General features: G+C 49.1%; 1 protein-coding gene across 7 annotated transcripts in view; it reads right to left on the bottom strand.

Annotated features, from left to right (window-relative positions):
* Positions 1 to 27,273, bottom strand: part of RANBP10 (RAN binding protein 10) — an 86,391-nt gene that overhangs the window by 21,446 nt on the left and 37,672 nt on the right. For all 7 annotated transcript variants that reach the window (XM_063611756.1, XM_055297585.2, XM_055297584.2 and 4 more), the window contains one exon: positions 26,970 to 27,022. In XM_063611756.1, the coding sequence (XP_063467826.1) occupies positions 26,970 to 27,018 (49 nt within the window). In that variant the 5' untranslated portion in view covers positions 27,019 to 27,022. The remainder of the gene's footprint in view (positions 1 to 26,969; positions 27,023 to 27,273) is intronic.

The following is a 27,273-nucleotide window of genomic DNA, read 5'->3' as shown; positions in this document are numbered from 1 at the left end:
AGCCACCAATAGACAGAGTCTGGCTGTGAGTCCAGCAGGTGACTGCCGAAGTAGCTGATGCAGCCCCACAGAGGAATGATCCCATGCTGCGGTTAACAGGAACCAAAACCATCAGTGACCCGGAAGGAACATACCAGAGGGTGGTACAACAAGGAGGTGGTCAAGGAAAGCCTTGTGAAGGAGTGGGAGCTGGAAGTAACCTTGGAAGTGTATCTGGCAGGTTGTTTAAAATGCTTTTTTGTTTGTTTGTTTGTTTTGAGACGGAGTCTCGCTCTGTCACCCAGGCTGGAGTGCAATGGCGTGATCTCAGCTCACTGCCAGCCCTGCCTCCCGGGTTCACGCCATTCTCCTGCCTCAGCCTCCAGAGTAGCTGGGACTACAGGCGCCTGCCACAATGCCCAGCTAATTTTTTTTTTATTATTATTTTTAGTAGAGACGGTGTTTCACCATGTTAGCCAGGATGGTCTCAATCTCCTGACCTCGTGATCCGCCTGCCTCGGCCTCCCAAAATGCTGGCATTACAGGAGTTAGCCACCGCGCCCGGCCGCTGCCCAGCTAATTTTTTTGTATTTTTAGTAGAGACGGGGTTTCACCGTGTTAGCCAGGACAGTCTCAATCTCCTGACCTCATGATCCGCCTGCCTCGGCTTCCCAAAGTCCTAGGATTACAGGTGTAAGCCACTGTGCCTGGCCTAAAATGTATTTTATATTGTGGATTAGTTTACATATAGTAAGAATCTCTATTTTTATTTATTTTTTTTGAGACAGAGTCTCCCTCTGTCACTCAGGCTGGCGTGCAGTAGTGTGATCTTGGCTCACTGCAACCTCCGCCTCCCAGGTTCAAGTGATTCTCTTGCCTCAGCCTCTGGAGTAACTGGGATTACAGGTGCGTGCCACCATGCCCAGCTAATTTTTGTATTTTTAGTAGAGACGGGGTTTCAACATGTTGGCCAGGCTGGTCTTGAACTCCTGACCTTATGTGATCCTCCAGCCTCGGCATCCCAAAGCGCTAAGATTACAGGCATGAGCCACTGTACCTGGCCGATTCTCCCTTTTAAACTGTACAATTCAAGTGAGTTTTAACAAATGTATACAGTTGCATTACCACCACCACAATCAACACACAAAACATTTCCATCACTCTAAAGCTGAGCATGGTGGCTCACGCTTGTAATCCTAACACTTTGGGAGGCTGAGGTGGAAGGATCACTTGAGGTCAGGAGGTCAAGATCAGCCTGGGACAACATAGTGGGACCTCATCTCTATAAAAAATTTTAAAAATTGTCCAGGCGCAGTGGCTCACGCCTATAATCCCAGCACTTTGGGAGGCCGCAGTGGGTGGATCACCTGAGGTCGGGAGTTCAAGACAAGCCTGACCAACATGGAGAAACCCTGTCTCTACTAAAAATACAAAATTAGCCGGGCATGGTGGTGCATGCCTGTAATCCCAGCTACTCAGGAGGCTGAGGCAGGAGAATCGCTTGAGCTTAGGAGGCGGAGGTTGCAGTGAGCCGAGATTGCGCCACTGCACTCCAGCCTGGGCAACAAGAGCGAAACTCTGTCTCGAAAAAATAAAAAATAAAAAAATAAAAAAAATTAGCCAGGCATGGCCGGGCATGGTGGCTCACACCTGTAATCCCAGCACTTTGGGAGGACAGGGCGAGCGGATCATGGGGTCAGGAGATCAAGACCATCCTGGCTAACACAGTAAAACCCTGTCTCTACCAAAAATACAAAAAATTAGCCGGGCACGGTGGTGGATGCCTGTAGTCCCAGCTACTCAGGAGGCTGACGCAGGAGAATGGCATGAACCTGGGAGGCAGAGCTTGCAGTGAGCTGAGATCGCGCCACTGAACTCCAGCCTGGGCGACACAGCGAGACTCCGTCTCAAAAATAATAATAATAAAAAATTAGCCAGGTGTGGTGGCGCCTGCCTATAGTCCCAGCTACTTAGGAGGCTGAGGCAGGAGGATTATTTAAGCCCAGGAGTTCAAGGCTGCAGTGAGCTATGATCATGCCAGTGTACTTCAGCCTGGGCAACAAAGTGAGACCCAATCTCCTCCAAAAAAAGTTCCCTCAGGCCTCTTGGGAGTCAATTTGTTCCATCCATTCCCAGTCCCCGGCAATACTAATCTGATGTGTTCCTATGGTTTTGCCTTTTCCAGAATTTCACATAAATGGAATCATAGAACATGAGGTGTCTTGCCTAGCTTCTTAGACTTAGCACAATGCATCTGCGATCCATCCATGTTGTTAGGAGAAGCAGTGTTCCATTCCTTTTTATTGCTGAGTAGTACTGCATGTTATGGATACACCCCAGTTTTTCTATCTGTTCATACACCAGTTGATGACATTTGAGTTGTTATAATTTTTAGCTGTCACGAATAAAGCCAACAAATATTTGCCTTAAGGTATTTGCACAGACATACGTTTTCATTTCTCTTGGGTAAATACTTACAAGTGGTATTACTGGGTTATAAGATAAGTGTATGTTTAATTTGATAAGAAACTGTCAAACTGTTTTCCAAAGTGGCTGTGCTATTTTGCATTCCAACCAGTAATGTATGAGTTCCATATCTTCTTCAGTATTTACTATTCTCAGTTTATTTTTTTAATTTTGGCCTTTTAGTGTATATATAGTAGTTTTAATATCATTGTGGTTTTAATATACATTTTCCCTATGACAAAATATACTGAGTGTCTTTTTTTTTTTTTTTTTTTTTTTTTTGAGACGGAGTCTTTCTCTGTCCCCTAGGCTGGAGTGCAGTGGCGCGATCTCGGCTCACTGCAAGCTCCGCCTCCCGGGTTCACGCCATTCTCCTGCCTCAGCCTCCCAAGTAGCTGAGACTACAGGCACCCGCCAACACGCCCGGCTAATTTTTTGTATTTTTAGTAGAGACGAGGTTTCACTGTGTTAGCCAGGATGGTCTCGATCTCCTGACCTCGTGATCCGCCCGCCTCGGCCTCCCAAAGTGCTGGGATTACAGGCTTGAGCCACCGCGCCCGGCCTTCTTTTCATGTACTCATTTGCCATCTATTTGTTGGAAAATTATTCAACTGTCTTTTCAAATTTTTAACTCACTTTTTATTGGGTTGTTCATTGTATTGCACTTGTTTATCGTATTGCACTGTAAAGGTTCTTGATATATTTTAGATACAAGTCCTTTTATGTTTTGTGAGTATTTCTTCCAGTCTGTGGTTTATTATCATTTTTTGTTTGTTTTTTTGGTGAGAAAGGGTCTCACACTCTCTCGTCCAGACTGGAATGCAGTGGCCCAATCTCAGCTCACCACAAACTCCGCCTTCCAGGCTCAAGGGATTCTCCCACCTCAGACTCCCGAGTAGCTGGGATTATAGGCACACACCACTATCACCAGGCTAATTTTTGCATTTTTAGTAGAGTTGGGGTTTCACCATGTTGGCCAGGCTGGTCTTGAACTCCTGACCTCAAATGGTCCACCCGCCTTGGCCTCCCAAAAATGTTGGGATTACAGGCATGAGCCATGGCGCCTGGACTCATTTTCTTTTCTTTTTTTTTTTTTTTTTTTTTTTTTTTAAGACGGAGTCTCACTCTGTCGCCCAGGCTGGAGTGCAGGTACGTGATCTCGGCTCACTGCAAGCTCCGCCTCCCAGGTTTGTGCCATTCTCCCACCTCAGTCTCCTGAGTAGCTGGGACTACAAGCACCTGCCACCATGCCTGGCTAATTTTGTTTTTGTATTTTTTAGTAGAGATGGGGTTTCACCGTGTTAGCCGGGATGGTCTTGATCTCCTGACCTCACAATCCGCCCACGTCGGCCTCCCAAAAGGCTGGGATTACAGGCGTGAGCCACTGCGCCCGGCCCTCATTTTCTTAATAATGCCTTTCGAAGGTGGGCTGTGATCGTGACTGGGATTTTGTTGACTCTCTAGATCAATTTGGAGAGAATAGATAGCTTAACAATATTAATTATTCTGGCCGGATGTAGTGGCTCATGCCTACAATCCCAGCACTTTGGGAGGCCAAGGCAGGAGGACTGCTTGAGCCCAGGAGTTTAAGACCAGCCTAGCAAACATGGTGAAACGCCGTCTCTACCAAAAATACAAAAAAAATTAGCCGGGCGTGGTGGTGGGCGCCTGTAATCGCAACTACTCAGGAGGCTGAGGCAGGAGAATCACTTAAACCCAGGAAGGCGGAGGTTGCAGTGAGCAAGATCACGCCACTGCACTCCAGCCTGGGCAACAAGAGCGAAACTCCGTCTAAAAAAAAAAAAAGTAAGTGCATGGTACTCAGGAAGGAAAAAAATATATATTACTATTATTTGTACAGATAGGGTCTTTCTGTGTTGCCCAAGCTGGTCTCAAACTCCTGGCCTCAAGCAATTCTCCCACCTCTGCACCAAGGTTTTAGACAAGGGGAGAGGGGAGTGAAAAAGGGAGGAGGATGTGCAGGCAAAGGCATGAGTACAGGTGGCACAGGAGCGGTGGAGCTGCAGAAGGGTTCGACTGCCTGGCTAAGGAGCAGAAATGGAACCCATAGAGCCATGACAAGCCCAGGACCTGCACAGGCTGGTGAGCTGATGGGCTGACAGGCAGGTCTACTCCCCAGGTACCCCTCCAGGTAGCTTCCCCAGTGTCTGCCTGCTTCTTCCTTGGGGCCTAAGCAGCACACCATAGGAACATGCTTAAGCACATCCCTCCCCTCCCAAGTGGCATGGGTAGAGGCTCTCTTCTGAGTAGAGGATCTGAGTAGCCAGAAAGCAGGGCAAGGCTCAAACATTCACAGTACATGTTGTGTACGTGGGTAGGTGAGGACACAGGGTGTAGGCAGGCAGCAAGCAAAGGTGTGGGAGTGAGAAAAGGATAACAGGGCCAAGGGCTGACAAGAGAGGCAGAAAGTGTGACTGGAGAGGTGACACAGCCCAGACCCTGGAGCCTAAACTCAGCATTTAAATCAGCGAGCACAAAGGAAGTTGTCCCCTTGGTCACAGCACCCATCCCAAGCCTAGTGTACCCTGAGCTTTCACATCTTTTTATCCAGGAAGCCTCTATTTAAACAAAGATTCTCCAGCACCCACAGTGGGAAACAGGCCAAGACTGAACGGCTCTCAGAAACTGGTGGAGGCCCTCAGCCCTGCTGGTGCCTCCTGCATCTCCCCACCGCCATCACCAGGAAACCAGTGTGAGAGCTGCTTGAGACTGGCTTTAGAAGGGCCAAAGCCTCTACCTGGATCCAGGCTCTATTCTTACCTTCTGAATTCCCCAAAGACATTGGAACTGCCTGGCTCAGGGGACATGTTGCTGCTCTGAGCATCAACTCAGCTCCTAAGCTCATCAGGCCCAGCAGTGGGAGAGGCCTTTCTGTTGCTAGTGGGTATGCAAATCATTTGACCTCAGAAAAATAGCTCTTCTGGGACAGAGCAATGCCCATTCCCCACCAAGAGGCAGGCTCATGAGGCCATCACAGTCAAGGCCTTTTCTCAGGCATCAACTCGGGAGACACTATGGCTCCTGATGGCAGCGGCTATTCCCCTGGTCTATAGCAGGCTATAGATGAGGGCAGCCAGCTGGACAGCAGTGAGGAGCAAAGGGAAAATCATCCCTCCAGGTCTGGCTCAGACTGTGGTGGCCCCAGGCATGCCCACCAGCTTGCCCTGACAGGATCCATAACTATGGGCCACACCAGCCACAACAGCCCTCCTCCCCCCCAGCCCCTCATCCCTCAGATAGAGCACAGGGATTTCCCACTGCAAGGCAGTAACTGACAACAATGTGGCAACCTGTTAGGAGGGCACCCATAACCCTGTATGTTTGGCACAGCACAACAGACGTTGCCAGGGGTCTGGGATGCCAGAAGGTAAGGTGGGGCTCTCCTCAATGCTCCCTGACCTGCACAGCCCCCTAAAGCCAAGTCCACTGCTTATGTGGCCACGGGGGCACACTATCCAGCAAAGCCACTGCCCATTCCACCCTCCCCAAATAGTCTTTCAGGAAGGCTGCTTGCTGCTTCTCTGGGTCCTCTTAGAACTATGCCCAAGAACTAGTGGTATCGACTCTGTCCTCCCCTCTTGCCAGTGCATCATGACCCAGTTCAAATTTCTGCCTCCTGGAGTCTTTCATAACATCCTTTGGTCCTCCCCTTGCACACTGCCCATATCCCTGGTCCACAGCCTGGTGCCTACTGAACCTCTTCAATCACCAGTCACTGTTCCCGGGACTGTCCATGCCCCTTCCCCCAAGATCATGAGCTCCTTGGTACAGGGGCCAAATGATCTCAGGAAAGTTCCTCCAGTGCCCAGCATGTCAGGAGTCTGACAGGTGGTACAGGTGTGTGCACAAGCACATATGTGTGTTTATGTGCCACCAGTGACCAGCCCCAGTTGTCAGCCTGCCTCTTTCTCACACAAGGATGATCCTGTATGACAGATTTTTACGCAAATTTTACTGTCCAGGAGGTCTAAGACATAATAAGCTGGAAGGTTTCCTTTTTTCACTTTCTTTTTTTTTTTGAGACGGAGTCTCACTCCGTCGCCCAGGGTGGAGTGCAGTGGTGCGATCTCTGCTCACTGCAAGCTCCGCCTCCCAGGTTCATGCCATTCTCTTGCCTTAGCCTCCCAAGTAGCTGGGACTACAGGCGCCCACCACCACGCCTGATTAATTTTTTGTATTTTTAGTAGAGACAGGGTTTCACCATGTTAGCCAGGATGGTCTCGATCTCCTGATCTTGTGATCTGCCCGCCTTGGCCTCCCAAAGTGCTGGGATTACAGGCGTGAGCCACCATGCCCGGCCCCTTTTTTCACTTTCTCAGGTTAGAACAGCAGATACTCTAGAAAACCTAACAACAATTTGGTCATATGATTTATGAAAGCTCATTAAATCACCAGTAAGAACCTACTTAGTCAGTGACTCAAGGATATTTGGGAGATATTTTTGTCTCAGTGTATGGGAGTTCAATATCCACTATGAAAACAACAGATGCTTAAATTTTCAAAGACCTAAAATTAAAATAAGTATTTTAAACACTTTTCTTTAAAAATAAACTATATAACTATTTTGACAAAACGAGCACAGAATTTTTAGATTTTGCCTGTAATCCCAGCACTTGGGAGGATGAGGTGGGAGGATCACTTGCAGCCAGGAGTTTGAAACCAGCCTGGCCAACACGGTGAAATCCTGTCTCCACTTAAAAATAGAAAACTTAGCTGGGTGTGGTAGCACATGCCTATAGTCCCAGCTACTTGGGAGGCTGAAGCATGAGAATCACTTGAACCGGGGAGGCGGAGGTTGGAGTGACCTGAGATTGTGCCAATGTACTCCAGCCTGGGCAACAGAGCAAGACGTCTCAAAAAAAAAGGCCAGGCTCAGTGGCTCATGCCTATAATCCCAGTACTTTGGGAGGCTGAGGTGGGCAGATCACCTGAGGTCAGGAGTTTGAGACCAGCCTGGCCAACATGGAGAAACCTCGTCTCTACTAAAAATACAAAAATTAGCTGGGCGTGGTGGCGCGCTCCTGTAATTCCAGCTACTCGGGATGCTGAGGCAGGAGAATTGCTTGAACCTGGGAGGCGAAGGTTGCAGTGAGCTGAAATCGCGCCACTTCACTCCGTCGCAAAAAGAAAAAAAAAAAAGAATTTTTAAATTTTTAACTCTGGCTATAAATATGGATTTTAAATTTTAAAAAACCAAAGAGCTCAATTAAAAAAAAAATTAGAATCAATTCGGGATTCACCATCACCTCAGTTTGGCCAGAAAAGAGATAAGTTTTCTGCCTTTCCAATTCCCAAATGATTTATCAATTTTTATAGATTTCCAGAGGTGAAAAATACGCAGTACCTGTTACAGGCCGGATAAGACCCCCACCCCAAAGACGTCCATGGTCTAATCCCCAGAACCTGTGACTATGTCACCTTTCGTGGTAAAAAGGATTTTGCAGAAGTGATTAAGTTAAAGCCCTTGAAGTCGGGGATGACAGTGGATTATCCAGGTGGGCCAATGTAATCACAGGGGTCTTTATGAAATGGAAGATATCTCACTGCTGGCTTTGAAGATGGAGGATGGGGCCATGAATGAGTCAAGGAACACAGGAGGCCGCTAGAAGCTAGAAGAGGCAAGGAATGAATTCTCCCCTAGGGCCTCCAGAAAGAACGCAGCCCTGCCAATACCTGGATTTTAGAATTTCTGTTCTCCAGAACTGTAAAATGATTATTTCAAGCCAACACTGTTGTTACAGTAGCAATAGGAAATCTGAACCTATTCTGGCCAGGGGTCTGCCATTAGAGCTGTAATATATCTTCAACTGAAGCTATCAATATTTTTTTCCAGACACAATAAGTGTCTGTGTGTATATATAAGGTATATAACTTATATATATATAAGTATATTTATACAAGGATGTGTGCAAAAGGCAGTTTGAGGTTAAAAACAGAATGTTGCACACCTCATTTAGTATCACTGGCTGCTGCAGCAGCATGGTTTATGGCCACTGTGTTGCCTTCACATCCTCTGGAAAGGACAAGCACTATCTGCTTACCACCAAATAACTAACAAAGGCCTGCCCCAGGGAGTTTGCAAAATGGGAGTAGGAAGTGTAAAAGGAATAAAGACAGGGAAAATGTAAGTAAACAAATAGGAAAACAAGAAATACCTGGTAGATCAAGTATGCTCTAAAGAAAACAAGGCTGGGCTGGGTGCAGTGGCTCATGCCTGTAATCCCAGCATTTTGGGAGGCCAAGGCAAGAGGATTGCTTCAGTCCAGGTGTTCGAGACCAGCCTGGGCAACATGGTGAGACCCTATATCTACAAAAAAAATACAAAAACTAGCTGGGTGTGGCAGTGTGTACTTGTGGTCCCAGCTACACAGGAGGCTAAGTTGGGAAGACTGGATCATGCCACTGCACTCTAGCCTGGGCAACAGAGAGAAATCTCATCTTAAAAAAAAGCTGTGTGCAGCAGCTTATGCCTGCAATCTCAGCACTTTGGGAGGCCAAGGCAAGTGGATCGCTTGAGCCCAGGAGTTCGAGACCATCCTGGACAACATGGTGACACCCCATCTCTACAAAAAATTAGCCAGGCACTGTGGTGCACACCTGTAGTACTACTGAGGAGGGAGAATCCCTTGAACCCAGCAGTTTGAGGTGGCAGTGAGCTATAGTCGTGCTATTGCACTCCAGCCTGGGCAACAAAGACTATTTATAAAAGAGAAGAAAATGCAAAGCCAGATGATGGGCTAGCAATGGGAGAGGGGATGAGGACTGACTGGAATGGGGTAGTCAATCGAGTTCTTGCTGAGAGGGTGACTCCTAAGCAGAGGTCTGCTGGACAAGAGGAACACAATAAAAAACCTTCGGGGTAAAGGGTATGAACTCAGCATGTCTGAGAAACAGAAAAGCATCCAGTGGGGCTGGAGCTGAGCAAGACTTAGGAAAGACTCAGAGCAGAGTGGGCAGGACTCGCCAGGTGTGGGTGCAGCTAATGTGAGAGGAAAAAAGGATGGCACCCAGGTTTCTGGCCTGAGCAAACAAGTACATGGTGGCACCATTTATCAAGAGACAAGGAGGCCGGGCGCGGTGGCTCACGCCTGTGATCCCAGCACTTTGGGAGGCTGAGGCAGGCGGATCACGAGGTCAGGAGATCGAGACCATCCTGGCTAACATGGTGAAACCCCGTCTCTACTAAAAAATACAAAAAATTAGCCGGGTGTGGTGGCGGGCACCTGTAGTCCCAGTTACTCGGGAGGCTGAGGCAGGAGAATGGCGTGAACCTGGGAGGCAGAGCTTGCAGTGAGCAGAGATCGCACCACTGCACTCCAGCCTGGGCGACAGAGCGAGACTCCTTCTCAAAAAAAAAAAAAAAGAGACAAGGAAGATGGGTGGAAGGAACAGGCCCTTCAGAAATGCTAAGCTTGAGATGTCTTATTAGACATCCAAGTAGCCAGCGGCTGAACAAGGCAGGTAAGATGGTGGCAGGTCCAGGGACTTGGTGGCTCCTTCCCACATGCAGAAAGGCTGTGATGGGGAACACTCATTAAACAAACAGTGGTGTGGACAGAAAACTTTGAGTGAAGTCACTGGAGGATTTTCCTCCTGTGTTGTCCTGATACATACAATGGTTTTCTGTTTTTCCTTTGTGAGAAAGATTCAGCCTAGCTAAGGGCTAGAAAGGACAGGACAAACATGCAACAAAGGCACCAGAAGCCCAAAGGAGTTGAGGAGATGATGGATTCAGTCATCCGCCCCTTGTGAAACTGCTCCCCAGGCCTTGAGAAGTTGTACGGTAGAGAGGAACTGGCACTACACTGCCGTCTTGAGAAACTGGAAACCAGAAGGCCAGGGCTTAGCCCCGGCCCCACATTTTGCAGTGAGTCTGTTGTCAGCCTCAGGCTAGGATCTTCACACAGGCAGACTGGCCTCTGTTAGAAAGAGACTGTAGCCCTGGGTGCCAGGACAGCCAGTGGGGCTGAAGCGCTTCTGCTGTCTGGTTCTGGCCACAGCACTGTTCTTCCCGTGATAGGCCCTGGCCAGTCACTCATCCTCAGACCTCAGACCCTGGTTCCCTTCTCTACAAAATGAGAGGAGAGGGACTAGGCATAGTTGTCAAAGGGCCCTGGATGTCTACTTGTAGGAAACATTCTAAGACTCCAACCCACTTGCAGGTATGATAAATCCCACCAGAGGACAGAGGAAACTGAGGCACTAAGAGGCTGAGTGGAGGCCTGTGGTCATGTAAATAACACTTCTTCCCTCCTCTGAGGGACACCCAGGGGAGCACCAAGCAGGTACTTGTGATGGTGAAGCCACCTCCTCCTTCCCAACCCAACCACCCAGCACCATGCCTAGGGTGCTGCCCTTCCCATTAAGGGGGGGTCCAGCAATTATGCCTGGGTGAGCAGCCTCTCCAGCCCCACCAACTTCTGCTTTAGAACCAGACAACCCTTTTCCCACTCCCGCCCTGAAGCCAAAGTCAGCAACTTTCTAAACATGCATCCCTCCCTCAGTGGGTCTAGAGAGAGGATGGAGATGTGCCTAGAAGTGAGGGTTGTCACCCGCACCGTGAGGCCAGAGATGGCTGTCTCAGAGGGGACTGGGATGTGAGGGCCAGAAAAGAACAAGTGGGCTGGGCGCAGTGGCTCACACCTGTAATCCCAGCACTTTGGAAGGCCGAGGTGAGTGGATCACCTAAGGTCAGGAGTTCAAGATCAGCCTGGCCAACATGGCGAAACCCCTTCTCTACTAAAAATACAAAACTTAGCCAGGCATCGCGGTAGATGCCTGTAATCCCAGCTGCTCGGGAGGCTGAGGCAGGAGAATTGCTTGAACTTGGGAGGTGGAGGTTGCAGTGAGCTAAGATCGCACCACTGCACTCCAGCCCAGGCGACAGAACGAGACTCTGCCTCAAAAAAAAAAAAAAAAAAAAAAAAAAGAACAAGTGGACATGGTTGCCTGGGTCAGGCCCTGCAGGGAGTCACATCGGCTGGCTCTGGGTCAGAAGGATGGCTGAGGCCACATGATGGGGACAACACTCTGACAGAGAGGACCACCCAACTAACCATTCTTCCGTCTCCAAAGAGAATAAGCCTTGTCACTCCCAGAGAGAAGTGATGGGCAGTTAGCCTGGCACCCATACACAAAAGTCTATGCCCGGCCATGTCAGGTACCTATGAAATGCCAGTGATGCAAGAAGAAACCAAGCCACATTTGAACCAGCAGGCAGGAGGCCCCATGTGTCCAGTGCAGACGCTCTGGCACCACCCACTTCCCCCTGCATCATCACTCAGACAGAAGGTCACAGTCACAGAAATGCCAGGGTGGCTGCAGAAATCGTTTATCACCTTGGCACTCCCAGGTAACATCCCTGGACAGTGCCCTAGAGATGGGAGACTCCTGTAGGGTGCCAGGGACTCCAGCGTGACCGTTCCAGCAGCCCACCCATGCCACTACCATCTGCCAGGGCACATCCAAGGCCTCAGTCCCAGGGCAGTGAGGAATGGAGAACACTCCTACTGCTGAATGGAAAGATTTCCTCAGAAGCCGCAAGTTAGTCTGGAAACCTGGAAGGGGCTAGGGCTGTGCCTGACCACCAGGTTCTGGTCCTGGCCCACGGCTGACCAGGACACAGGGGCCAGCTACGTCTCCTTCACAAAGCTAACCTGAGGCCAGGCGCGGTGACTCACGCCTGTAATCCCAGCACTTTGGGAGCCTGAAGCAGGCGTTCAAGACCAGCCTGGCCAAAATGGTGAAACCTCGTCTCTACTAAAAATGTAACAATTAGCCAGGTATAGTGGCGGGTGCCTGTAATCCCAGCTACTTGGGAGGCTGAGTCAGGAGAATCGCTTGAACCCGGGAGGCAGAGGTTGCAGTGAGCCAAAATTGCACCACTGTACTCCAGGCTGCGTGAAAGAGTGAGACTCTGTCTCAGAAAAAAACAAAAAACAAAACAAAACAAAAACCCAAAAAGCTAGCCTGAGCACTGATCACCAAGCCAGTCATCTCTTCCCAACAAATGGGTCCCAGTCATCACTCACTGTGGATCAGAAAGACTCGAGCTCGAATCCCAATTCTGTCACTTCTTAGCCCCCAAGTTCCCTTGGCTAAACTTCTCTCTCGGGGATGGCAGGAAGATTAAAAGCTAATGTCTGCCAGGCGCAGTGGCTCACGCTTGTTATCCCAGCACTTTGGGAGGCCAAGGTAGGCGGATCACCTGAGGTCCGGAGTTCAAGACCACCCTGACCAACATAGAGAAACCCCGTCTTAACTAAAAATATTTTAAAAATTGGCTGGGCGTGGCGGCACATGCCTGTAATCCCAGCTGTTCAGGAGGCTGAGGCAGGAGAATCGCTTGAACCTGGGAGGCAGAGGTTGCAGTGTGCCAAGATCGCGCCATTGCACTCCAGCCTGGGCACAAGAGTGAAACCCCATCTCAGAAAAAAAAAAGAGAATGTGCACGGGACACAAGTCCACAGGAGAGACACTCACCAGGGAGATTCCCTTTCCTCACCATCTTAAACCCTGGCTCTGCAGTAGAGTCTGGGCACTTCACATGTTCTGCTCCCTTCTGCCCCAAGGGAGCAGGTAGGGATGGAGCTGGTCACTAGCCCCTCTCCTAATGAGTGGCCACCAACAGCAGCCCCAGACCTGCTCCACTCTTGTTTCTGGCCTCCTGGGAAGGCAATCTAACCCTTGCAGCACCAGGCAGGGTTCAACAGCCATGCCCAGTGGCTCTCAGAAGGTCACTCTTGAGGCTGGCTGTGGAGGGATGAGTGCTGTGCTGGCTTGGCCAGAGTGCTTCCTGAGCATGGGGCCGCGCCCAGGTACATTGCGGGACATCATGGCAGGGCTGCTTCACAAGAGTGGTCACTCACACAGAGCCATCACTCTCCAGAAATCCAGCAGACAGATGCTGTCCCCATAACCTCAACTATCTTAAAAAATCTGGCAGGACCCACGGCCTGGAGCAGCTCAACAATGGATAATGGGAAAGCAAAAGAGATTTTTTTTCATTCAGCAAATGCTGTGGGGTGGCATCAGAGAACACCGCTGTCACAGCACTCCATGGCTGTTCCCCTGAGCTTTTAGAACCAAGGAACAGGACCAATGCAACCATAAGGTAATGCCTCTGGCACTGCAGGCAGGAGGGTCTGGCAGTGCCCTGGGTGCAGGGTCTTCTCTTCATGGTAGCTCAGCATGGAAGCCATGGTAAAGGGGGCAGGAGAAAAAGGCTATCTCTACAGGTAACTGATGATACCAGGGGCTGACACCAAGTGGGGCATGCCTTCCCATGGGCACCTAGGCCCTCCACTGAGATAGGACCCAGGTGTCAGCTTGAAGTCGTGGGCAGGGCAAGGAACAATACAGCTAGCACCTGCAGAAAAAGGGGCCTTGCACAGATCACACCCTCCCCACTCAGAAGAAGTAAATTCCTGATGCCCAGGAAAGGCCCAGGGGGGCCAGGCTGGGTCTAGCTGGGTCTGGATAGGACATGGCTCAGATGGCATCTGGTCCATCTGGCAGCACTACCTGCCAACACCTTGTCCCGACAGGACAAGTTGGCTCTGTAACCCATACTGAACCAGGCTAAGGAAAGGCATTGCAGTATCCTGCAAAACTGAGGTGCAACGTCAGCTTGCCAGGTTAGGTGTCTCTCTTCTAGGGCTGGGTTTGGCTTTTGTTTCCCCGAGCTCTTTTTGAGCCTCCTGGGAAAGTCATTGGATGGGTGACCTGCCTGTGACTCTGCGTACATCACTTGGTCCTAAGCGATGGCCAACCCCTTCTCGAAAGGAGCTCCCGGAGTGGCATCCCCACATTCCCAGGGTCTTGGGATACAGATCCTCTGCCGGCACTAGGAAGGCAGGGGACTGAATGGGAACTGGTCTCCACTCTGCTTCACCCTAATACGGCCTCAGCCTCACCCAGGACACTTGAGAATCTCTGTTTTCAGACACTGACAAACTCAGGTTTCAGAACTGGCCCCCTGCTGTCGATGAAACCTTTTCTATCAAAGGACTTCACTTGCCCTGAAAAATCCAGTCTTAGAATGTTTACTTCTGTGAGAGAGGCTGGGGGCTAGTATTTGGAAGATGAAAACAGGACAGTATCGAGGAGGAATCCCATGCCCAGGAATAAGAGTTTTTAGGTCTGGGTGAGCTGCCTCGCTTGAAAAGGCTGCTGAGCAGCCCTGGTGTGCTGGGGTGATACAGGTCTCCTGTGGGTCAGGGAGGAGGCCCACGGAAAAGGAACACGCGCTTGCTGGCCATAGAGCCGAGGGTACTGCCAGCCCAGGGAGGAGTGGCAGGGAAGCAGAGAGCAAATTAGGTGAAACAAGCTTCTCGGTATGGACCTCAGTGTCCTGCAGCACTTACACCATTAGCCACTGCTTGAATCACCAGCTAAGTACCTCTGGGGCCCAAATACCAAACCACCCTCTGTTCTGGACTGCCCTGGAGAACCTGTTGCTGCTCAGAGCTACAAGGCCTGGGACGTCTACTCCTTCACTCCCATCTAGGCCATGTGCCAAGGGTCTCTCAAATGAGAAACGACAGAATGAGAAAGGCAGAGGGGCAAGGCAGCACCAGGTACACAAACCCAACCTATCTTCCCACAGCCCTGGTCCTGAACAGCTGCTCCAGCTAATTCGGAGACCCTCCTGTGTCATGAGCCCTTTTCCAGGGGCACCCTATAGGCTTGAACTACAGTGTGACAATCAGTTGGTTTCTTCCCCCTGCCAGCTTCAGTCAGGCACCAGCTGACAGAGTGCCCAATCATGCCAGGGGAGCAGAGGCTTGTTCCCAGAAGGAGTGACACCCAGAAGCATAGTGGGCCCTGATGGCTCAACTCACCCAGCTCGGGAGAAGCATAGCTTTCCCTCACAGAGGGACCTGGCTGCCCCACAGCAGACCCCTGTGAAGTACTGTAGATCCCAAGATGAAAGATGCTCCAGAGAGAGGTGGTGTTAATGGTGGACATGGCAGGGACTGTCAGCTGTAACATGGGTCCCAGGCTATATGGAGCAGGAAAGAAGTGGTGCCTATTTGGCAGGTATAGACAAACTGCATTTCCAGACTACTAGAAACCCACCTACGTCGGAGCCGGGCGCAGTGGCTCATGCCTATAATCCCAGCACTTTGGGAGGCTGAGGTGGGTGGATCACGAGGTCAGGAGATCGAGACCACCCTGGCTAACACAGTGAAACCCCATTTCTACTAAAAATACAAAAAATTAGCTGGGTGTGGTGGCGGGCGCCTGTAGGCCCAGCTACTCGGGAGGCTGAAGCAGGGGAATGGCGTGAACCCAGGAGGCAGAGCTTGCACCGAGCCAAGACTGCGCCACTGCACTCCAGCCTAGGTGACAGAGCAAGACTCCATCTCGAAAAAGAAAAAAAGAAACCCATCTACGTGCCAGTAATCTCTAAGACAGCAACTGCACAAAGCCACCTGCTACTGGTATTTGCTCAAAACAGAGACATCTTTCACTGGATGTGCTGTACTCTTAGGAGGACAGGGAGGAACGATATCAAACACCTTGTTATTTCTTTTCATTGCTTGCCACTCAGGCAGGGACTAGCCTCTGCCCTTGTGAACCTGGCACAGACCCCTGGTGTTCTGCCCTGATCTCTGCTATCAGTGGTTCCTCTTCCATGGCACACGCAGATGTGAAATATCAGCTGTTTGCAGAACGTGTCCTACCCTGCAGAAGCAGCTTCCTGCTGGGCCTATGCCTCTAACAACTCACTCAGAGCAAGCCTGGTAAGGTAAGCTCTAGGGGAAGGAAAGATGCTCACTTGATAAGGACCATCCTGTGGAAGCAAAGCAGACAGGCTCTACCCCTCCTCCCCCAAAGGCCAGGGCCTGGTTGCCAGGCACCACGTGTTTCAGGAGGTATGTCCCCTATCCCCAATCCCTGCTGTAGTTCTTCCAGCTATTCCTTTTCCAACAGTTACAGTCAAGGAAAGTATGCTTCAACGGGCCTGATACTGCTTTGAGGCATTGTAGTAACTAAGGTAATGTATGTCACACCAAGTGAACAGCTACCTGCGCTACAGAAATGGCAAGGAGGAAATTATCAACTACCCAGCTCTGATGCAGCTGGGCCTCCTATCAATACAGCCTGAGTCTCCCTGGCTCTGGCTGAGGCACAAGACACAGAAGCAAGATTTGTCTTTCTCCCACCCCCTTAAAGTACCCAAGCCTGGGAGACGCCCAAACCCCACTCTCTCCATCAACAACCCTGACTTTGTCTTCTTGCTTCCCCAATCCAGTATCCTGGCCTCTGCCCTTCCCTGCCAGCTCACCGACGCCAGGGTGGGGCTGCAGTTAGGTTCACCTACCCTGCTTCCAAGTCATTTAGCCAAGAGTTCTGACATTTTTATTTTGGGGTCACACCTGTTCCTTGGTTTCACACTTAAGAAGGCCAAAAAACACCTTGCAAAAGATAAACATCAAAACTTCCACATCTTCCAGGAGAAACCTCTGACCATGCAAGCTAAGACATGCCCATAGGCTCCCAGGAAAGTCTGAGCACCACAGCCTCACTGGAGAGGGACTTTCTGTTATCATCTGCCCCAGGTTCCAAGCCAGACCCCAGGGTGTCTGCCCTCTGCCTCTAACAGCTCTACCGGCAAAGATGTCCTTGCTGAGCCAGTGCAACCGACAAGAAAACACTCAAAACATCAACATCTTGACTTTGATTCCTGTGCCATCTTTTTCTATAATTTGACTACAGCTACTGTGCTAAACACGCCTTTTCAAACACAGAAGACCAAGCACTTGAGAGAAAAGGTAGTTTCAATGATACCTAACTCCACTCTAACACATAAACATACATATATATATATATATATATATTTTTTTTTTTTTTTTTTTTGAGACAGAGTCTCACTTTGTCACCCAGGCTGGAGTGCAGTGGCACGATCTTGGCTCACTACAACCTCCACATCCTGGGTTCAAGCAGTTCTCCTGCCTCAGCCTCCTGAGTAGCTGGGACTACAGGCGCGCACCACCACATCCAGCTAATTTTTTATATCTTTGGTAGAGACGGGGTTTCACCAGGTTGGCCAGGCTGGTCTCGAACTCCTGACCTCAAGTGATCTACCCGCCTCGGCCTCTCAAAGTGCTGGAATTATAGGCATAAGCCACCATGCCTGGCCATACATAAACATTTATAAAAGAACTTTAAATATATAGGTACTTCCTTCTTCAGGTAGAAAAAAACACACCTTTTCTCAATAAGAATAGCTAATATAGCTGAGCATAGTGGCTCACACCTGTAATCCCAACAATTTGGGAGGCCAAAGGAGGAGGACTGCTTGCGGCCAGGAGTTCAAGATCAGCCTGGGCAACATAGCAAGACCCCCATCTCTAAATAAAAACAAACAAAAAAATTAGCCAGATGTGGTGGTTGTGTGCCTGTACTTCCAGCTACTCGGGAAGCTAAGGCAAGAAAATCACTTGAGCCCAGGAGTCTGAGGTTACAAGGGAGCTATGATCATGCTACTGTACTCCAGCCTAGGCAACAGAGTGAGATCCCAATCTCTAAAAAGTAAGAATAGCTAATATTTATATACCCCTTTTTTGTGTCAGACACTAGTCTAAGCATGTTACAGGAATTAACTCAATCCTCATAACCATCCTATATATGAGTTAGATACTAGTATCACTTTCATTTAGAGGGGGAAACTGAGGCAGAGCAGTAAAGTAACTTGCTCCAGGTAACACAGCTGCCAGGATGCAAATGCAGGTGGCATAGCTCCAGAATCCACGCTCTGCTCCACCAGCTGACCACAGCCCTTGATGTCTATTTCCCCATATGACCAAATGTGAGTCACGAGTGGATTCAATGACACTTAGTCCTGACATATAGAAAAGGGAGCAGTCACTACTCCTCCAGGTAGAAAGTGGTAGCAGAGCCCCTACACACAATCAGTGCCATAATGATTAGGGCAGTGGGGTGAGGCTGAGCTCCAAATGACGGCTTCAAGCTGTAGGCAGGCCGCAGGCTGATGGAGCCTGATGCAATTTACTGAAGCCCAACACACTTAGGCAAAGCACAGCAAAATGCAGAAACAACTCATCCCAAAGCCCAAGTGCATGATGCCAGGTGCTGTGCTCACTATGGGGGAGTCCCAAGGAGCTCACAATCCAGCGAGGACACTCTGGGTAAATGTGAAAGACACATACCAGGCAGGGTGGCAAGTGTCATCCCTGACATGGTCAGGGCTGAAGGGGTCAGACAAGGTTGAGTGGGGGTCAAGGAGGAAGGGCAGTCTCAGGGCAAGAAGGACATCTGCCAAGGGGCAGAGCAGGGAGTGTCAGCAGCATGTTTGGCACCCCACACAGCCATGCTGGTGTGTGGCATGTGCAGAGGGCAGAGGTGTAGGAAAAGGAGGCTGAGCAGGAGACTGTCCACTGGGCAGAGGAGTCAGAGGCCCAAAGCAGGGAAGGGGCACAGTGCACACAGAGAGGAGAGCAGAGGCCTGTGGCACAGATCATGGAAACGGCCAGTGGAGAGGCAATGGCAATGGGGTGGAGACAGGAGCCAGATTAAAGAGATATCTGTGGAGCAGCAGAACCACGGCTGACGGAGAGGGAGGACATGAGATTACTCTGAGGTGTCCCACCTGGGGGCCAAGGTGGACAGCGGCTGTCAGCAGAGATGGGGAACACACGAGGATCTGGTTTTTGCAGGAAAATAACCCCAGTCTGGGGCAGGTGGGTTCACCTCTGTTGGACCTGGAGCAAAGAACTCAGGTTTCTGGAAGTGAGATCTGCTCAAGGGCAGGGTGCAATGAGTGGAGTGGCTTGAATACTCCTGCTGGGGGCACCAGCTGCCCCTTCCCTGCTTTCTCAGGGTCTGGCAAAGCACAGCCACCATTCATAGGCCTCACGAGTCTTCTGGGTCCCTCAAGGAAGGTAAGTCCTATCCCTACCACTCCTACATCCACTTCAGTCAGGTATCTGATTGTTTGTTTGTTTGTTTGTTTGTTTGAGACAGAGTCTCACTCTGTTGCCCAGGCTGGAGTACAGTGGCTCCATCTTGGCTCACTGCAACCTCTGCCTCCCGGGTTCAAGCGATTCTCCTGCCTCAGCCTCCCGAGTAGCTAGGACTGTAGGTGCAACGCCACCATGCCGGGTTAATTTTTTTGTACTTTTAGAAGAGACAGGGTTTCACCATGTTGGCCAGTCTATTCTCGAACTTCTGACCTCAAATGATCCTCCTGCCTCGGCCGCCCAAAGTGCTGGGATTACAACAGGCATGAGCCACCATGCCCAACCAGGTACTGGATATTTTAATCAGGAACTAGACACAAAAGGACCAGAGAAAAGAGCAGTCCAATGTACAGGAGGAAGTCAGGGAGATGGAGATTATCCTCTATATTCGAGAAACACTTACTTCAGAGAGAGAGAGGCAGAGGCTCTCTCAGGCCAGTCTCATCAGTTCCTGTTGGTTTCAAACACTCAACCAGATCAGGTCCCAGAAGAAAAGGGGCTTAATTCCACACTTGGGCCTCTCCTTCGTCCCAAGCCTCTCTTCCGAGGGCTCATAAAAGGCTAAAGACTAAGTACTTCTAAGACAGCAGCGGCTGGGCAGGCCAAGGGTAGAATTTCTAAGTTAACCTCTTTTCTTGGGTTGACTCAGATAAGGGCCGCTTAACTCACATTCTGTCCACTTGCTCCTAACAACACTGAGACTCAGCATCTAAAATGGCCATTGTACTGACAAGCCAGAACAGAGAAAAAAATAATAATAAAATGGCCATTGCCAGGCCATTTTATTAATAAAAAGCATTCTTAGAACAAATTATCAGGAACACTCTAGAGGCACACTACTCATAGCCTGCAGTCTAATAATCTACTGTTAAAACACCAAGTCCAGCTGAATCACTTCCCATAGGGCTTGTCAATCCTGTCACAGTGAGCTACGATTGTGCCACTGTACCCCAGCATGGGGGACAGAGTGAGATCCTGTCTATAAATTAAATAAAGCAATGTAAAAATAAACAGACATATGTCATTTCTGGTTCAGAAGACTAAATTTTCAGTAAGATTGAGGTTTCCCATACTAATCCATAGATTTTACGCAACACATCATCAATCTGAAATGCCAGTAGAACATTTTGGAACATTTAATAAAAGTCTGATTGATAGGGCCATCAAAGAAACAGGCATGTTGCTAATGAAATCCAAAAACAGTCTAGTACAATAAAATGTAAGGGCTATAAACTTGAACATCTTAACTATATTAAAACATTAACACCCCTCATAAATAGCACGAGAAGCAAAAACAAAGACTTTGCACAAAGATGTGTAAGTATCAGTCAAAACAGCAAACTTAGGTGGGCATAGCAGCTCATGCCTGTAAACCCAGCACTTTGGGAGGCTGAGGCAGGAGAATCACTTGCCCAGGAGGCAGAGGTTGCACTGAGCCAAGATTGCAGCACTGCACTCCAACCTGGGTCACAGAGCAAGACTCCATCTCAAAAAAAAAAAAAAACAAAAAAACAAAAAAACCATTAAAAAATAAATTAGTCGGCCAGGCGCGGTGGCTCACACCTGTAATCCCAGCACTTTGGGAGGCCGAGGCGGGTGAATCACCCGAGGTTGGGAGTTCGAGACCAGCCTGACCAACATGGAAAAACCCTGTCTTTACTAAAAATACAAAATTAGCTGGGCATGGTGGTGCGTGCCTGTGACCCCAGCCACTTGGGAGGCTGAGGCAGGAGAATCGCTTGAACCCGGGAGGCAGATGTTGTGGTGAGCCGAGATTGTGCCATTGCACTCCAGCTTGGGCAACAAGAGCAAAACTCCATCTCAAAAAAATAAATAAATAAATTAGTTGGGGCTGGGCATGGTGGCTCACGCCTGTAGTCCCAGCACTTTGGGAGGCCGAGGTGGGCGGATCACGAGGTCAGGAGATCAAGCCCATCCTGGCTAACACGGTGAAACCCCATCTCTACTAAAAATACAAAAAAGTAGCCGGGTGTGGTGGCGGGCGCCTGTAGTCTCAGCTACTCGAGAGGCTGAGGCAGGAGAATGGCGTGAACCCAGGAGGCGGAGCTTGCAGTGAGCTGAGATCGCGCCACTGCATTCCAGCCTGGGGAACAGAGCGAGACTCCGTCTAAATAAATAAATAAATAAATTAGTCAGGCATGGTGGCACATGCCTGTAGTACCAACTACTCGGGAGGCTGAGGTGGAAGGAGCACTTGGCCCAGGAGGTTGAGGCTGCAGTGAGCTGTGACTGTGCCACTGCACTAGCCTGGGAGACAGAGTAAGACCCTGTCTCAGATAAATAAATAAATAAACAAACACCAAAGTCTCAAAATCTGGACCCAGCCTAGGCCACCACCACTACTGCCCTCCTACCAACCACACATCTGAACCATCCAATTGACCTGCATCTCAACCAAGAGCCTCTTGGAAATTAGCAGCGGCTGGCAGAAAGGCTTTAGCTGCTGTCGTCTTCCATCCCACCTCCCCACCAAAATACCAAGACCTTCATCTCTGTTTATGAATGATAATGCTTTCAGTTTTGCAAAATATATGCTCATCACCAGAAATAGAAAAGTGATCCCAGAAACTGGAAAGCACCAAAAGGGATTCCGATCTTCAAAACCCAGTACTGCAATGAATAACGGCAACCTGATACAGTTTGGATGTTTGTCCCCTCCAAATCTCCTGTTGAAATGTGATTCTCAATGATGGAATGGAGCCTGGTGGGTGGGAGGTGTTTGGGTTACACTAGCATCCCTCATGAATGGCTTGGTGCCCTCCCGGCGGTAATGAGTTCACACGAGATCTGGTTGTTTGAAAAGGAGTCTGGTATCCCCCTCCCCCACACTACTCCCTCTAGCCATGTGATACACCAGCTCCCCTTCCATTCCACCATGATTTTAAGCTTCCATAGGCCCTCACCAGAAGCAGATGCTGGAGCTAGGCATGTACAGCCCTGAATCATGAGCCAAATAAAACTCTTTTCTTTATAAATGATCCAGCCTCAGGTATTCCTTGAGAGGAACACAAACTAACAAAAAGGCCCACTATCACCCCTGAGAGGGGTGCCCTTTACTCCATCCTCCCACCTGCCCTGTGCTGGATCTGTCCAGACATCTGGCTAGCCCTGTATTCTGGAAAAGCCAGGGGCATCCATCCTTCCCAGGGAGAAGTGCTATCTAGATGCAATCTGATTCCTCCTTTCCACCTTAAAGACAATCAAGGAGATGATCAGATATGGCAGGAAGGAAAACCCTCAGGAGTTGGCAGGCAGAGTGAAACAAAGACAAGTGCAATATCCACTGAACACTTAGGCCCCTTTCTCTTGCCAAACAGAGGTGCACCCATGAGGAAAATAGATTTTCCTACAGCTTTATATTAGCAATGTCAAAGGACATGACCAGTAGCTGGCCTCAGACCAGCCCAGAGAGGTTAAAAGTCTCATATTGTGAAAAAGAGAAACAGACTAGGCTGGCTCCATATGGTCCCATCTCAAAGAGACTCAGATCAGCCCAGCAGACTCTGAACACCTCTCACCTCGTCTACTTCACTCTGTGGATCTCAAACTCAATGGGTGACACAAAAACAGTTTTTACTAGGCAGGCATGGTGGTATACACCTGTAGTCCCAGCTACTTGGGAGGCTGAGGCAGGAAGATCATTTGAGCCTATGAATTCAGGGCTGCAGTGAGCCATGACCACTCCACTATACTCCAAGCTGGGCGACAGTGAGACCCTGTTTCAAAAAAAAAAAAAAAAAAAAAGCCAGGCGCGGTAACTCGCACCTGTAATCCCAGTACTTTGGGAGGCCTAGATGAGAGGATTGCTTGAGCCCAGGAGTTAGAGACCTGCCTGGGCAACACAGGGAGACCTTGTCTCTACAATTTTTTTTTGAGATGGAGTCTCGCTCTTTCGCCCAGGCTGGAGTGCAATGGCGCTACCTCAGCTCACTGCAAGCTCCGCCTCCCGGGTTCATGCCATTCTCCTGCCTCAGCCTCTCGAGTAGCTGGGAGTACAGGCACCTGCCACCGCACCCGGCTAATTTTTTGTATTTTTAGTAGAGATGGGGTTTCACCGTGTTAGCCAGGATGGTCTCGATCTCCTGACCTTGTGATCCACCCGCCTCGGCCTCCCAAAGTGCTGGGATGACAGGCGTGAGCCACCGCGCCCTGCCTCTACAAGAAAATTTTAAAAATTAACCAGACATGGTGGTGTGTACCTGTAGTCCCAGCTAGTCAGGAAGCTAAGGTGAGAGGATCACTTAAGCCTGGGAGGTCAAAGTTGCAGTGAACCATATCATGTCATTGAACCCCCAGCCTGGGCAACAGGGCAAGACCTTGTCTCAAAAAAAAAAAAAAGGTTTTTATTAAAGAAAAAAGAACATACGGCTATGCATGATGACTCATACTTGTAATCCCAGCACTTTGGGAGGCCGAGATGAGTGGATTGTTTGAGCTCAGTTCAAGATTAGCCTGTGCAACATGGCAAAACCCTGTCTCTACAAAAAATACAAAAATAGCCAGGCGCGGTGGCTCACGTTGTAATCTTAGCACTTTGGGAGGCTGAGGCAGGCAGATTGACTGAGCTCAGGAATTCGAGACCAGCCTAGGCAACATGGCGAAACCCCGTCTCTACTAAAAATACAAAAAATTAGCCAGGTGTGGTGGTGTGCGCCTGTATTCCCAACTACTGGGGAGGCTGAGGCACGAGAATCGCTTGAACCTGGGAGGTGGAGGTTGCGGTGAGCCGAGATCGTGCCACTTCACTAAAGCCTGGGTGACAGAGTGAGACTCTGTCTCAAAAAAAAAAAAAAAAAAAAATACAAAAACTAGCTGAGCATGATGGCATGTGCCGGTAGTCCCAGCTACTTGGGGGGCTGAGGCGGGAGAATCGCTTGAGCCTGCAAGGTTGAGGCTGCAGTGACCATGTTCACACCACTGCACTCCAGCCTGGGCAACAAAGTGAGACCCTGTCTTTAAATAAAAAAAGAACATATGAAGCAAAGAATACTAAGTCCAACACATGGCGTAACAGGCCACATCCTAAGACTACCTAAAAGACAAACAGGAGGGTTTCCTGATACAGGGCCATTTGCTTTGGTTTATTTAGTTTTAATTTTATTTATATTTTTAAAACAGATAACATATTCACAAGAAAGAATATTCCAAAGGCTCGTAAGCGAAAATTTTTCTTTCTCAGTCCTGGCTCCCGCCACCCATCCCTTCCCAAGGAACAGCCAATATTACAAGTTTTTCTGTAGCTTTCCAAAGATGATCTATACATGTATGAGTAAATACAGATACGTTTGTTTTCTTTTTTACACATTTGGTAGCACATCATATATTTCCATGCTTTTATTTTTTTTTTATTTTTTTATTTTATTTTATTTTATTTTTTTTGAGACGGAGTCTCGCTCTGTCTCCCAGGCTAGAGTGCAGTGGCGCAATCTCGGCTCACTGCAAGCTCCGCCTCCCGGGTTCACACCATTCTCCTGCCTCAGCCTCTCCGAGTAGCTGGGACTACAGGCGCCCGCCACTACGCCCGGCTAATTTTTTTGTATTTTTAGTAGAGATGGGGTTTCACCATGCTCTCAATCTCCTGACCTTGTGATCCGCCCGCCTCAGCCTCCCAAAGTGCTGGGATTACAAGCATGAGCCACCGTGCCTGGCCTCCATGCTTTATATTTTTAATTTCCCAATATATCCTACAGATGATTCCAAATTGGTACCTAAAGAGTCCCCGGCCAGGAACAGTGGTTCATGCCTGTAATCTCAGCACTTTGGGAGGCCAAGATGGTTGGACTGCTTGAGCTCAGGAGTTCTAGATGAGCCTGGGCAACCAGGCAAAACCCTGTCTTTATTAAAAATACAAAAAGCTAGCTGGGCGTGGTGGCGTGTACCTATAGTCCCAGCTACTTAGGAGGCTGAGGTGGGAGGATCGCTTGAGCCCAGCAGGTTAAAACTGCAGTGAGCAGTGTTTGTGCCACCGCACTCCAACCTGGGAAACGAAGCAAAACCCTGTCTCAAAAAAAAAAAAAGCCGAGTGCAGTGGCTCTTTTGGCCTGTAAGCCCAGCACTCTGGGAGGCCGAAGCAGGCAGATCACGAGGTTAAGAGATCAAGACCATCCTGGCTAATATGGTGAAACCCCGTCTCTACTAAAAATACAAAAAAAATGAGCTGGGCGTGGTGGCACACCTGTAATCCCAGCTACTCCGGAGGCTGAGGCAGGAGAATGGCGTCAACCCAGGAGGCAGAGCTTGGCTTGCAGTGAGCCGAGATCTCACCACTGCACTCCAGCCTGGGCGACAGAGCAAGACTCTGTCTCAAAAAAAAAAAAAAAAAAAAAAGAGTCCCTACCAGGCAGGCTGGCTCATGCCTGTAATCCTAATACTTTGGGAGACTGAGGCAGAAGGACTGCTTGAACGCAGCAGTTTGAGACCAGCTGGGGCAACGCGGTGAGACCCCGCCTCTACAAAAAATGAAAAATTAGCCGGGTATGGTAGCTTGTGCCTGCAGTGCCAGTTAAAGGGGAGAATAAGGTGGGAGAATCACTTGAGCATGGAAGGTCAAGACTGCAGTGAGCCATGATCATGCCACTGCACTGCAGCCTGGGCAGCAGAATGAGACCTTGTCTCCAAAAACAAAACAAAAAAAAGCTCATAAAAGTCTCTTTTCTCCACTCCACTTCATCGTGTTACCCAGCCTGGGTTACAGAGTGAGACCCTGTCTCAAATATATATATACATATATATAAATAAATATAAATAAAATAAAGATAAACTGCTTCAATCACATTCCATGTGGGAGGTCACTTAAAAACTTTTATCTTTTTTTTTTTTTTTTTTTTTTGAGAAGGAATCTCACCCTGTTGCTCAGGCTGGGGTGCAGTGGCACAATCTCAGCTCACTGCAACCTCCACCTCCCAGGTTCAAGCGATTCTCCTGCCTCCACCTCCCAAGTAGCTGAGACTACAGGTGTGTGCCACCACACTAATTTTTTATTTTTAGTAGAGACAGGGTTTCACCATGTTAGCCAGGCTGGTCTTGAACTCCTGACCTCAGGTGATCCACCCACCTCAGCCTCCCAAAGTGGGATTACAGGCGTGAGCCGCTGCGCCCAGCCAAAAACTTAGATCTTTAACACGATGAAGTAACAAAGGAGCCAAGGTTGGCAGCAGTCTTCCTCCCAGTACATGCCTGAGTCTGCTCAGCAAGGCCAATGGGAGCAAGGGCTACTGAGGCGTATCCCTACCTGGAGCAAACTCAGGTCAGTTGACTTTGATGGCAAACAGTTCAAATTCCATTAATGACAATCACTTGTCAATTAATTTTTGGAATGGAAATGCACACCATCCTGGCCCAAGGGCTACCTTTCAGGATCCTCCAACCAGTGGCATGGCTTGAGGTAGGCAGCTAGCAAACAAAGTCCTCCCCAGCCTCTCTGCTACCACCATGACTCTCAACGCCAGTTGGATCAGGAGAGCAGAACAAATGTTCTCTTAAACAATGACTCACCAGGAAGTCTGTTCATGTTGACGCCTTGAGCCGAGAGTCCTATTCCCATGTAACTTCAAAAAAAAAAAAAAAAAAAAAAAAAACACAAAATTCTTGGTTAGCAAATGCTCATGCATCTCCCTTCTCAAACATTTATTGGTAAAAGACAGAAAAATGAGAAAAGCAATGAATGTAGAGGCTCTTATAACATACTAATGGTTCTTGGAGAAACCTGACATTTTGATTTGCTAATGGAAAGCATCTTAGTGCCTCACCCAGCTAAAGAAACAGAAAGTTGTGTGTGTGTGTGTCACTATGAACCACT

This window comes from Symphalangus syndactylus, chromosome 11 (genome assembly GCF_028878055.3).
Source record: "Symphalangus syndactylus isolate Jambi chromosome 11, NHGRI_mSymSyn1-v2.1_pri, whole genome shotgun sequence".
NCBI lineage: Eukaryota > Metazoa > Chordata > Mammalia > Primates > Hylobatidae > Symphalangus > Symphalangus syndactylus.
This window is presented reverse-complemented; position numbering and strand designations above follow the sequence as displayed.